Source organism: Polypterus senegalus, chromosome 2 (assembly GCF_016835505.1).
Source record: "Polypterus senegalus isolate Bchr_013 chromosome 2, ASM1683550v1, whole genome shotgun sequence".
Lineage (NCBI taxonomy): Eukaryota > Metazoa > Chordata > Cladistia > Polypteriformes > Polypteridae > Polypterus > Polypterus senegalus.
In genome coordinates this window covers 134,466,263-134,480,729 of record NC_053155.1, presented here as the reverse complement: position 1 = coordinate 134,480,729, position 14,467 = coordinate 134,466,263, and the positions used below count along the sequence as shown (strand labels likewise).

At 36.6% G+C, this 14,467-nt stretch overlaps 1 protein-coding gene across 1 annotated transcript in view; it reads left to right on the top strand.

Moving 5' to 3' along the window:
- Positions 1 to 1,585: 1,585 nt before the first annotated feature.
- The window catches only part of gas6 (growth arrest-specific 6), a 104,144-nt gene continuing 91,262 nt past the window's right edge, over positions 1,586 to 14,467 (top strand). The window contains exons 1-3 of the mRNA XM_039744664.1: positions 1,586 to 1,701; positions 1,945 to 2,105; positions 13,718 to 13,742. Coding sequence (XP_039600598.1) covers positions 1,644 to 1,701; positions 1,945 to 2,105; positions 13,718 to 13,742 — 244 coding nt within the window. The 5' untranslated portion in view covers positions 1,586 to 1,643. The remainder of the gene's footprint in view (positions 1,702 to 1,944; positions 2,106 to 13,717; positions 13,743 to 14,467) is intronic.

Below are 14,467 nucleotides of genomic sequence, written 5' to 3'. Positions count from 1 at the left end.
AGGGATGTTTTCTGTGCAGAGCAAGAACGCATTGGATTGATAACAAAACAAAATTATAAATTGTAAATTAGTTGTTTATCTTCCTAGAAATTCTTATCAGTGTAATGTTTATGTTTATTTTTGTTATTGCCTCATAAATTTCAACTGTTGAGTCTGATGCTGTCACAGAAGGACAGTCTGAAAATCATTTTTGAAGCATTTGTGGATAAAAATCAGAGAATTTAGCTTTTATCATTCATAAATGATATTTTTCCGAACCCTGCTGCTTACACACGAATTGTACTGAGCCTTTTCGCCAATAATGCCGCCCCCTCTGCCCGCCCCTAGCTATGCCACTGAAAATACACTTCAATGGATGGTGTACTGCAGACATTAACTTTGAATAGACGGAGGTCTATATTGATAAGTTGTATTTAAACGTGTCTTAGTAGCACATCTAGTTCAATACCATTTAAGTATCAGGTTGAAATATTGAGATATCCTAGCTATTATCTAAATAAACAAGCTTGATGGAGTGAATGTTCTCTTCTTGCTTGTCAAGTTTCTTATGTTCTAATGATGATTTTGTCTTTTTTGCTCCTGGAGGCACTATCTGGCTTTATTCATTGTGCTTCTTGGTATTCAATACAGTCAGTGTGACTTTTATTGCCCCTGCATATTCTGGCTTGTTTTGAATCTTGAACCCATAGGCATGGGTGTTGTAGTGAGCTGGGCCATCTTAACAGCATTATAGGCCCCCGGGCGAAGCATTGTACTGGGGCCCCTACCTACACAACCACTCAGCAAGTCACAACATATAGATTAGCATGGGGCCCCTTTGCTCGTGGGGCCCCCAGACAACTGCCCAGCGTGCCCATGCATTTAGACGGCCCTGGTAGTGACGGGAAAGTGGGTAATGATTACTCAGGGCCTTGAAGCCTGGAATGAAAAGTTTGTTTTTCGAGAGAAAAGGGCCCTCCGACACTGCTTATGTACAGTGTCCAGAGTTCTGTGATAAACCCCTGCCCATCTGCCTACTTCTGCCCTTCCAGTTTTATTACTTTAATGTTCAGGCTAAGGCTACCTATATCCTGTATACCCCCAACTATTCAGACTCGCGCTTTCCCTTTTGGAGCGGGACGTACCTATTTTACTCCAGGCTATTTGCTAAATGCAGCGTCGCTTTTGCCCCCGGATATCCAGACAATCTTCGTACCCTGTGCAACAGGATACCTTGGTTGGAAGTGTCCCTTTCACCCATAAATATTCAGGCTATCTCGATTACTTCTACCCCTGAATATACACGCTAGCTTTGCTCATTTCTACCTGGATATTCAGGCTAGCCTTGTCCCTTTAACTCCTCACTGGCTTTGTCCCTTACGCCTACACACATCCAAGCCCGCGCGCCCTCGGCTCCTCTCCTTTGCTGTCTGGCAGTTCGATGTGACACACAGAGGCTCCCCTGGCGGGCAGTGAATGTTCTCACTGTTCCTCTTTGAGACTCTCTCTCCAAGGATTAGGCTCATAAAGTGAAACTGCGTTCCTCCCTCTCCCTTTCCCACTCCTGCTCTCTCTTACACGCTCTGTGCGTCGCTGCGTCTCTCTCTCTCTCTTTCTCTAATACACACAAACGCGCGCACGAGGCGCGTGCACATATAACAAACATGCCGATTTCTGTGCGGCTGCTCTCCGCTCTTCTGCTCGTCATGGGCGCCTCTCCATGTAAGTAAACGTTTCACTCTGACATTTTTATTGTGCTGTTCGCTGCGCCTCCAAACAGCACCAGTATCGTCCTGTTTTCTTTTATTTTTCCTTAACGACTAAAATAAATGAAATCAAACGGCCCATTTTGAAGACGTGACTAACTGATGCTGCTTGGCGCACACGGGTAAACTTTGCAGCTGTATAGTACATTTCTAGTTCATTCGCATAATATTGCATTTCTTTTACCCTGTCATCTTGTAGTTTTATTGTCTCCAGAAGAGGCTACCCAGTTCCTGTCAAGGCGGAGACGGGCTTATCAAGTTTTTGAAGAAACGAAACAGGGCCATTTGGAAAGAGAATGCGTGGAGGAGCAGTGCAGTCGCGAGGAAGCCAGAGAGGTGTTTGAAAATGACCCCGAGACAGTAAGGATACTTTCTTCAGATTGGGTGGCGGCTTGTCAGTCTGCATGAATTTGGACAGTTCTCATAAGTGAGGGTTAACCTGTTTGTCTGACAGTTAAGAGTTGGTGCTGTAGGTGTCCAAAACGGATGAATTCAAAAGTATAGCAGAACAATGCAATTCTGCATAGAAACTTGTAAATGCTATCTGTTGGCTAGGGATTACAGCAGTCCACTACGAACTGGCCCCTTGGAGAGAAGCTATCCATGAAGTCTTAGGATTTACCTAACATATGAGCCCTAGGTAAAAGCAAACAGTTGAAGAGGGGAAAAATGAGAATCACAAAAGGTGTGGAGACATTTCAGTTAAAATAATACTCTCTTGACAGGTTGAAAATCATTTTCTAAGATTGTGGCAAGACGTACCTTGTTTTTTCGTGATGAATCATTAATGGTGTGATAGCATTTGTGAGGCTGCAAGGCGTCAATGTCAAATCATGGCTAGCCAAGTAATCTTTTAAAGCATTTTACTACATTTGGATAGCAGCCAATTGTAAACATTAGTGGGCTTAAGGAGGGTACTATGTGTGCACTTTGACATAACTCTGCTTGTGATGCTGTGCAGCATCTGTTCATTTTTTTGCAACCCACTTATGCTAATAAAATGTCTTGGGTAGCTGAAGCCTCACCTGGCAGCAGCAGACAAAAGGTAAGATGCAGTCTGGGTGGGTAACAGTCATCGTAGGACACAACACAACACATAGCCTGTTTGTTTAGTGTCACCAACTTTCCTCACAGTTTGTCTTTGGGCTGTGGGAGGAAATTCAAGTTCATGTAGACCACTCAATTAATAATGGACAAATCGTATAAGCTCCACACAAACATCACCCCAGCTGGAAATAACACAAGCTTCCCATCTCTATTAGTCATCGTTGCTGTCTGCTGCACATTAGCGCTGCATGTTGTGCAGCAGTCAGCAGTAATAATTTAAACAAACTGAAAGACCTGCATAAATGTGCCGATAATAATCGTCAAGTGCAGACCATGATTTGAGTAGCACATCTGTAAAGCACTTATTACTAATAATTAGGAGCATCAGTTTGCTTTGTAACCATTTACCCCAGTTGAATATCATTTGTTGGTTATATTGGTAACATGTCTATTTGTAGCCTCTGTTTGTAGTAAAATGCTGTTGTTTTCCTTCATGTACTGCTACGTAGTTGATTAGAGTTCATATAAATGAAAATGAATACCATTAATTTTTTCAAATGTTAAACAACTGTCATTTTGGATAATCTATAAAAGTGTTAGATAATAGCTCACCAGGACCTCGAATAACCTTATTAAGAATCATCTAAACTAGATGAGTTTGGCTATCATTCTTTGCTGGATTTTGAACTGTTGGGTACAAATCTCACTGTCCAGAAATGACAGAACTGCTGTGTGATGATAGCAGAGTCCATTAAAGCATACTGACAAATCAGTCATTATTTTTAATATTTAGATTTTGTAACCTAGCACCTCACAAAATAAATAACATCATATTACAAGATTAGCCATTTGATCAAATTAGGGAAGAAAAACAGCAATATGTTTAGCTTACGGAAATACATGTACTAATAACGAAGATTTTTTTTTTAAATTTTATTAATTTTATTGCAATCATTCCATACAAATCAATCAATTTTTACAAAAAGTAAAATTAACGAAGATATTTTGGAAATGTCTAACATTTAAGTTACCTTATAGGGTACCATTTTATTTAAAATTATTTGATAGTAACATTTCTCTTTGCTGGTATCTTCTCTGGAAAAGCTACAGGTAGCATACATACAGTTAAGGAATAGAGTGTAGATTTTATTTTAAGAAGAACTATAACAATGCTAGAATCTCCACTATAATGCAATTGTTCAGTTTAATTTATTGTCATTATACATTACAGTACAATGGAAAGTATTTGTTACATCCTGCTGGTGAAGATGAATGCAATGACAATACAGTGCATGGTACAATAACACTGCACAATAGACTTATTTCACAAAATGTTTCATATTTTCATAGTCAATAGCAATATATATATATCAGTAAAAACAATAGTGTCACATAAAAATATAATTATCAGGTCATAATTGTACACATATCTTCAAAACAATGACCTTTAGGCATGTGGGCAAAGTTAAGATGAAAAGGGTTAACAAAAGTGCAGCTCTGTTGCTCCTAATAATTAAGGGAATAGTATGATTGTCATATACACACAAAACAAGCTCAAGTGTTCTTTCATTCTAAATTGTTCAAATGGTATAAAGGTGAAAATTCAAATTCTTACTTGATCTTTTGCCATAACTGCCTTTTTGTTTTTCAGTATTGTACATTTAAATAAATCCTGTACCACTGTGCCGTAGAGACTACATTCATTCAGTATGCACAAGATGGACCATTGTTCCTTTAAAGTGTTAATTTTTTAAGCCTATCGCATAGTGGCCATTTTCTTTTAGGGTTATTTTTCTGCTATTATAATGAGATTTACATTGGTTCATGTAATATTCAGGATTTAAAACACTGTAGTTGAAATTTTCTTAGAAGTGCAAACCTGTTTCACCTCCATATCCATTTGTCAGCGTGCATATCTTTTTAAGAAATATCCTTGGAACCAAAACATCAACTTAAATTACTTCTCTTACATTCTGTAGAGGGATAGATCTAGTTTTTAAAAAAGAATAAGCTTTTAAATGGTAAAATTTGTAATGATGGTCAAGACAGTATAATCTACTGAACACCACTGAGCAGTGTTCTCTATGTGAACCAATCAAAGAAGACAGCTGTTCAAAACAGACCATTAATCATTTTGCTTAACTGCAAATAGATTGCCACATTGGGCAGTTGCTGACTTATTATTTGCCAAAATATATGTATTATCTGTGGCACTTAAGGAATTTTCTGGCAACATTAGGTCCATTTTTATGGCTAAAGTGCTCGTAGTGGATAAAACATTCTATAACAGTGAGACTGAAAAGGTGGATGGAATTGAGGTAGAAATGTAGTAAGCACTGGACAGTATAGGATTGTATTTTTGAGTATGCTTTTTCATTGTTGCATGAAAGGCAGGGACAGTGCATTGATACTGGTAGACTGGAGTCAAAGGCTTAATTTAAAAAAGTGAGTTATAAGAATGTCATAGAGCTTAGTCATGGCAGAAGACTTTTTTTGGTTTGCTGTTTCATCATCTTTTCTTTGTAAAAATTACAAAGAAACTTTGACTGTTAGTAAGTTGGAAAAAAAAACTGTTATGTGCCCTTATTTGTTATTTGCCATAATGATTAGTCATTACAACAACAACATTTATTTATATACCACGTTTTCATACAAATGATGTAGCTCAAAGTGCTTTACAGCCGGCATGTCAAACTCACTACTATTGGTGGGCCGCTTCGACTGCCATACGTTCGTCAGCGGGCCGCACTGTAACAAATACTATTATATTATTATACAAAGTTACTGTAGCTTTGTTTCCAATAATGAAAACTTTAAAAAATGTAACACTTAAAGTTTAAAGTTTAAAGAAAAGCAATTTATTTCCATACACTTTCTGTACAACAGCCTACAATTAGAGTCTTAGCCTCTTAGCTAGATCCTTATTATTTTATATTCATTATATTATATTCATTGCTTATATAGGATTCTTACAGTGTGAGATCTATTTCTTTTGTCCCGACACTTGGCATCTCTTGTTAGTAACCAGTTCGTCAATATCAGGCTTGAAATCTTGTGCAACTTTTATGAGGGATGAAAGGTGCTCGGCAGTAAGTCCTGAGAGATGTGGGGTTTTGGTGGCTTTCATTAATGAAAACAATTGCTCACAAAGGTAAGTGCTTCAGAACATAGACAGTACTCTCCATGCCAACTTACGGATCTGCACATACAAGAGTGGCAGGTAAGCATAAAAGCCTGGCACACCAACTTTGTTGTATTTTGCCTTCAGAATAGAATCTGACTGCAGTTCAATCAATTCCATTTGGATATTCTCAGGCGCATCCTCAACGTTGTAAGAGAACAGTGCAAAGTCCTGTTCTTGTGAACTGAAATCACGAAAACGCTCACTGAATTCATTGCTCGGTAATTGAAGTTGGAAAACAAATCCTCCAAAAATCAAATTTTACTTTACTAAGTTTACTTTATATTGTAAAATAAGCAGATATGCAAAAAGCCACCTGACCTACACTAATTATACAAACTCAAAATCTCAAAAATATGTTAATAAACAACTCACCAACTTCTTGCGTCCACTTCAGATCTTCAGCTGCAGTCTGCACTAACTGTTCGTTACAATACTAGCACAAAATTACATAAAACTAGAGCAAAAAAACATGAAAATATGTGAGCTATTACTACTCGTGCTGGTCAGTTCTGCCCAGTGGCCAGTCTCAGCAGCCCAGCCAGTAGTGTAACCTAGCAGGGGTGGCTCTAGTCTCGTGGCGGCCCTGGGCAGAAAAAGAATTGGTGGCCCCTTCGCCCGCCAATGTCAATATGATATCTTATGCACGGCGGATGGCCAAGTCTGTTGCGGACACTGCATAGCCGCCTCACGACACGCTTCTATATGTGCGTGTCCATACCTTGAAAACCAAGTGGCGGCCCATGATATTCTCATTACGGCAGAACGTTATAATACTACATATAGCTTACTGCTCCGACTCTAGCGACATTAGTAAATACAGCGTACTAATTAACAAGAAACACAATGTTTTTCGGCCACATTGCCGTCAGCTGTGTCGTTATTTTCTCTTTCTGTTTCATATTCAATATATATTGCCGTGGTGGCCCCTGGGATTTGGCAGCCCTGTGCAGGTGTACAGTTTGCACATGCCTAAGGCCGCCCCTACTGCCCGGTGCTGCAGCCTAGCACTTCAGTTGTGATGTTGCGACTCATTAACTTTGGTCAAGGCTCGTGGCTATGCTAGCAGATAACGTTTCCGGTACCGTAATGCCATGGGAAAACAAGCTTTTGTCAGATGGTAGAAGTAAGAAAAGTCAATAAGTAACGCCGAAGATGTAGAATGATTCAAACTCAAATGATAGTAATCATTTTGTACAAGTTCAGTGCTAACTAGGATCTGTCATGCGGGCCGCGTGTTTGACATGCCTGCTTTACAGGATGAAGAAAGAAAAAAAGAAAAACAATATAAAAATGAAATTAGGCAATACTAATTAACATAAAATAAAAGTAAGATCCGATGGCCAGGGAGGACAGAAAAAAAAAACTCCAAATAGCTGGAGAAAAAAAAAAACAAAATCTGCAGGGGTTCCAAGGCCACAAGACCACCCAGTCCCCTCTAGGCATTCAACCTGACATAAATGATCTCAATCAGTCCTCATGATTTGCAGGCTTCACGTGGAAGAATTAGATGATGATGGTTATGTGGACTTCTTGCCTTCAATCCATCAATTTAGGGACAGCATGGTGCTTTGATTGGGTGGTGGTAGCGCAGATCTCCACCACAGAAAACCGGAAAAAGAACAGCAGAGAAAGTAGGTGGTTAGTACGGATTTCGGATCCACAAAAAAAAAAAGATAATTAAATGCATATACAGAATATCAGGGTTAAACTAAAATTAAGCTATTAGAAAGCCATGTTAAAATAATGGGTTTTTAGCAGTTTTTTAAAGTGCTCCACTGTATTAGCCTGGCAAATTTCTATTGTTAAGCTATTCCAGATTTTAGGTGCATAACAGCAAAAGGCAGCCTCACCACTTCTTTTAAGTTTAGCTGTTGAAATTATAAGCAAGCACTCATTTGAAGATCCAAGGTTATGATTTGAGGGCAGGGGTTCCCAAACAGATTCATAATCAGTAACAACAACTGATAACACTGATCAGATTTAATTAGCTGTTTTTTCTCACTCTCTCTCTTATTCTACATTCAGAAAAGCACCGCAGCATGATTTTTACATTTATAAGACATGCAGAAATATTCATGTTTTTGCTATAGATTTTAATCTCTTTCATTATATTTTACCCTTTCTCTGTGCAGTTTGCACACTTCAGTGTGTCTTAATAATGACAATTCAAACCTAGCAGAGCAGACACCCAGGCAAACAACACTGAATCATGAAAGGCTGCAACTATTTTAGTGTCAAGCCCCACTAATTAGTAAATAATGAGTTAATTAAACAATTAGAACACCTGGAAAAGTAGAATGAAAATCAAGATGAACATTTAAAAAGAAAGAAAAATACATTTTTCCCATATAACTCCTTAGTACATTTTAATATATATATATATTTTTTTACCAAACTTAGTTTTCTAATTTCTATACTATTCCCAAAACTCAGAATTTGGGAAATAACAGTTAACTTAATTAGCCCAAGAGTCTATTTATAAACAGAAGCTGGTTGGAACAAAATCCTGCAGCCACAGCGGGTCCCCTGTACGAGGTTTGGAAATCTCTGATTTGGGGTGCAAGGTGAAAGGCATTCTGAAATATAGGATGGAGTAAGATTATTTAAGGCTTTGTAAACCAATAAGCAGTATTTAAAGTCAATTCTAAATGGCATATTAAACCAATGTAGTGACATCAAAACCAGAGAGATGTGCTCAGATTTTCTTTTCCTAGTTAAGATTCTAGCAGCTACATTCTGCACTAGTTGCAATCAATTGATGTCTTTTTGGGTAGTCCTGAGAGGAGTGCGTTACAGTAATCTAGCCGACTGAAAACAAAAGCGTGAACTAGTTTTTCAGCATCTTGTAAAGTTATAAGGGATCTAGCTTTTGCTGTATTTCTTAAGTGAAAAAGTGCTGTCCTAGTAATCTGATTGTGATTTAAAATGTAGGTCAGAGTCAATAATTACTCCTAAATTCTTTACCTCTGTCTTGTCTTTTAAGTCTAATGGATCAAGTTTATTTCTAATATCCTCATTCCCATTTTAATCAAATCACTAAGATTTCTGTTTTCTCCTTATTTAGTTTGAGAAAATTACTATTCATCCACTCAGAAACACAAGTAAGACATTTGGTCAGTGAGCCAAGAGAGTCGGAGTCCTCTGGTGCTATTGATAAATACAGTTGTGTGTCATCAGCATAGCTGTTTTAAGTCGTGTTATGCCATGAGATAAAATGACCTAATGGAAGCATGTAGATAGAAAAGAGCAGTTGACCCAGGATAGATCCTTGTGCAACAACATATAGAATATCATGTGTCTTTGAAGTATAATTACCACAACTAACAAAGAATTTTCTACCTGCCAAGTAAGACTCAGATCAATTTAAGACATTGTCAGAGAGGCCCACTCACTGACTAAGGAGATTTCTAAGAATATTGTAATCAATGGTATCAAATGGTAAAAGGATAAGAACAGATACGTGGCCACTGTCTGCATTTACCTGCAAGTCATTTACTACTTTAACTAGCGCAGTTTCTGTACTGTAATTTGTTCTAAAGCCTGACTGAAACTTGTCAAGAACAGAATGTTTATACAAGTGAGCATTTAGCTGCATAATGACTGCCTTTTCTAGGATTTTACTTAAGAAAGGCAGGTTAGAAATACTGTAGGTCAAGATTATTTTTCTTGAGCAGGGATTTAACTATAGCAGACTTAAGACAGTCTGGGAAGACCCCCGTATCTAATGATGAATTTAATATGTCAAGGACACTATCAATTAGCATGCTGGATACTTCTTTTAAAAAACTTCTTGGTATTGGGTCATGGACGCAGGTGGAGGGTCTCAGTTGAGAAACTATTTTATATGAATCATAGATCTGTCCTGGTAAAAGAATTAAACTTGTTTAAAACTGAGTACCGGGGTTTAAGAGGATCAGTATAGGGGGGATGTAATATATTATTTCTAATATTCATTTTATGATTAAAAAATACAGCAAAAGGCCCACAAGATTCACTGGAAGGTTTTTGGAGGCATTCAAAAAGAGTGACCTGGTTTTAGCAGATAATCAATTGTAGAGACAGCTAAAAGAATACTCCATCCAAAATCTTTTATTTTATGATGTTAGCAGTGATGGCCAAGAAAGTTCCCAATGCAGTGGCCTTAAACAGAAACCAATGTTGAACAACAGAAAGCATAAAAAAATCTCTTGTTACTTATATTCCCATGTCAGGTATTCAGTTGCATGCTCAGAACATTCCAAACACATGTATTTTTGCCACAGCATTGTTGCACAAGCTACTTCTGGAAGAGCCTTGTGAACATATTCAAAAAGAATTGATCATTTGGGTGGAGTTTTTCTTTAATCTCTTTTTTAGTGCTGATCAGTGAATTTCGCCAGAACGTTATTTGCAGTAGATTTGTAACAGCCAACATTGATTGGACCACCTCCCAGGTGTATAATGTGGATCATTTGCATTTCAGACTCTGTGGAATGAGTTATCTGTGCTTGTAGCTGAATGTGCAGGTCGATCTTCAAGTTCCACGTCAACATAAGAGATGGAGGTCATGCATGTCCTATGCATACATAATAATTAGTCACGTGCAGATAAAAAATAAACTTCATAGGAGCCTACCACCCCTAAACACAGGAAACTCTATGAAAAGATAATAATAATGAAAGATTTGTTACCATTTACAACACATTTCTATCTTTTTAAAGAAGAAAAAGTGGAAAGCATCAACACAGACAGTTTGGAGAGCCTTCAGTGTGACTTCAAAAAATACAAAGAGATAGCGGCTTCAGTCATGACACACCACTTTGAATTTTCTTCCTTTTAAAAGACCTACATGTTTTTTCTGACTTTTGACTAAGATTTTGGCATTTCTTCTTTGTTTTGACCAAATCTAAGACTGCATGTCTCTGAAAGAGTACTTTCTTTTTTGATATCATGGAGGCACAGTGGTGCAGTTGTTGGCACTGCTGCTTCACAGCTCAGGTCACCTTTTTGGCTATAATAATTGATCCAGTATACTTGGCAGACGTTTTCTTTTAAAGGCGACTGCATCATTATAATACAGTCAAATCTAGTTCAGTTAGTCTTTCCCCATTAACTTTAATTCAGTTTGCCAAGTTTGACATATATTGCAAACATTTCTGTGATTTTGGGGAACTCTTGGCGAAATTAACTCAATAGTGTTTGCTCATCACTACTCTTTTTGCAGCTTTTAGTTACACTTATTTTGCCAAGCTGTTTTTTTTTTTTTTACAAATTAGGCAGTACTTGTTTTATTTATTGAAAAACTAAATGGACTTAATTTTCATATTGTGGTGGTCAGTGGTTTGTGAACAGCCACTTTTGTTCGTTGCGATTCTTTATGAGGACTGTACCAATACTTGGCCTCCAAGAAACATCACACAATCTATAACAGCTACTTGTTTTAGGAAGTAGTGTTTGGCTTTGTCTAGACCAGGTTGTTTCTGAGCGAAATATGGCTAAAGTCATCCCAAGGAACACCATTATGCCCTTCCTTGCCTTAGCCAGTGCTGCAACTGACAGGAAGAATGGCATTAACTTCCAAAATCACCTTACCTGCTATTTGAAATGGAAAATTCTACTGTTGTTCATTAGATAGATGCCTGTCTGATTCATTGAAATTAATGTGAAAATAATGTCCAACATTTACAGGAACAATAAGCTGAATATAATGAAAAGTTTTAATATATTTCAAATTATGACAGCCCTGACCAGAATTTGTATTTATGGAAATCTAAATGGTGTCTTTCCTTTAAAATGTTTCTGCTAAGGATAATGTTTTGTGAAAGGATGCCATTTTGGCAAGGAGGTGCTTAGAGTAGAGACGCAACAGGAGACTAACCTGGACAGGTCCGTAATGCAAAAGAAGTAAGTGCTCTGGTAAGTGAAGAGCATATACAAATGCCACTGTGGGTAGTGGCCTATGGGGGGTTATGTACCCTTTAGGCTCAAAAAACACTTTAGAAGTAGTTTCTGCAAGGGCTCTGATCTTAGGGAGGGGTGTTAGTTAGGGCACCCAGATATCTTATATATAAATATATTTTCTGAGACAGTCACGTACTTCATTTCCTGCCTTAAAAAATAAAACTGTAAAGTTATCCTACTTTAGCAGTGTACACACCATGTGAAGAAGGAAAAAACAAAGTGGTCAGACAGAGGATGACCAATATTTAAGTGCAAAATTTGGTCCATGGACAGAGAACAATTATGAAGCATCTGCATCTGAGAAAGAATATTTTAAGTTGTGCTTTTGTAAATGAATGTGCTGGTATTTGTGATTTTTAGTTCATCTTGAGGCCAGTGGTTTGTGTATGTGATTGTTACTGATAGTGCACACAAAATGTATCATATCATTCGAGAAGTTGTCCATGACTGTGGGCAAATCTTGTGTGGTTGTTATGAGTGCAAGCAGTTATGGAAAATATAGGTGTGTATTTATTAATTAGTACTTCTCAATATCTTGTATATATTTCTTGTAATTAATTACTTTACAGAGTACCCACACAAGTGTAAATGTTTATTTGCAATTAGTTGTTCTTTGAATAGCTGGCTAAGAGAAGAGAAAGCAGTTACTTTTGGTTTCATTTTAGCTGGGTTGCTTAAAGTTATAGTAACTGATGTCACTCCTGTAGTAAATGCTGTAACTGCATTGTCTTTCAGTTTCATTTTATTTTTTTTGGAGAAGTAAAATGTACAATATAAGTACTATTTGCTTCATTACTAAGAGCAAAATATTAGGAAATTAGGTGAAACAAAACTTGCCGTTGTCCAAGATTAGAACTGGGAATCCTTACTTATAAAGAGTGGTAAAATTTATTTATAGTCCCATTCAGGGGTTCAGATAAATATGCCTTGGTTACTCAGATCAGATTGTCACTTTTTATCTTTAAATGAAACCCTATTTGAAATGCACATTTACTTTTTTTGTCCCCATAATAAATCACATTTTTATTTGTAGCTGTGCAGCCCAGTTAACAGTATAATAAAGAAAATTATTGAATAAATATACCAATATTTTATAAGAGCTTGTTGAAACAAATGTTGAACTAGAAAAACGTCCAATACTTTATGTCTTTGTTTTCAGTTTTATTAAACTTTTCTATCACCAATAAATCGGTTTTCGGTTGGTCTGGAAGTGTTAAGCCACCTGTAGTAGCTTCAGATTCTGTAAACCGGTGTTTTTAGCACTTCACATGAAGCACAGTATACAAGTCCTTCATAAACATACTTCTTTAAAGAACATACCATCCTAAAGTATTTAATAAGTACAAAAACAGGAGTTGGGAAATTAATTACATTTTCTGGAGTCAAAAATCTTATATATAATCTTAGTTTTGTCAGCTAGTATGAAAAAAACATAAATTACAGGAGTGAGGAACATTCCACGTATGGCTTTTTTTCATTAAGGTATTTAGAAACTGTGTACTTACATATATTTTATTGGAACTTTATTGTATTGTACCTTTCAATAGTTCTATAGTTGATACTATGTTATTAAACTGAAAAATGTGCCAACCAATACTGTTTATTGTTCATTTACTGTAGGGATTCCATTAAATATTGAATTTACTGTATTTACTCAGTAAGTGCAGAACAATTGTGAATTGCCAATGTACAGTGATTTCTATTTGCCGTTTCTCTTCTTAACTTTAATGCAAATACAGAACTTGTCAGTGAAGAGTGGTTTTAAGGCTAAGATATTTTTTCTGTTTTTTTTTTTTTCCAGGATTATTTTTATCCAAGGTACACAGGTAAGTTAATGGAAAAATTACAGTCAGTGTGTTGCCTGATGTTTATTTTTTCCTTTTAAACATCCTGTAAGTAACTAAACACAAATGTACGTTTGAAATCTAACTTTGTAATGCCTCCCAGAAATGTCAGGAGTTGCTGGATTTATACCATGTATGTAGTTATTAATAGGCTATTTAGCATTATTTGGTTGTAGTATACCATGATGAAAAGGCAATATAGTTATACTATTGTATTAAAGTAAGAATTATCATTTTTTAAGTATTCCCCAGCAAGACTCATGGTTGGTTCACTACTTATGTGTTTTGCCTTTTGCTGTTGGCTGTCATTAGTAAATTAAATGTTAAATTAATATGCTCCAAACGGTTAAGGGTAATTGATATTGATCAATATATAATGTGTATACAGTTAATATATTTTTTTTATATAGGTATGCGTAACAATCCATCAGATAAAACTACTTTATATCCCTTATTCATACATGATACTTGTATTTAAGTAAAATGCATTCAAACCACACTAGTAAGCTTCAAATGCAAAACCACAATAAAATATAACAAACCGTATTTTTATTACATTACATTTACAGTGCTAACCAATGCTGACCAATGTATTTTTGTTCATTTTATTGCTCTTTTAGATAACTTTTTATTCTTGGAATGACCGCTTCCTTATAGCTATACCAGAATGGTGACAGTGTGACTGTGGTAGTCTTTCCCTTTTTAAG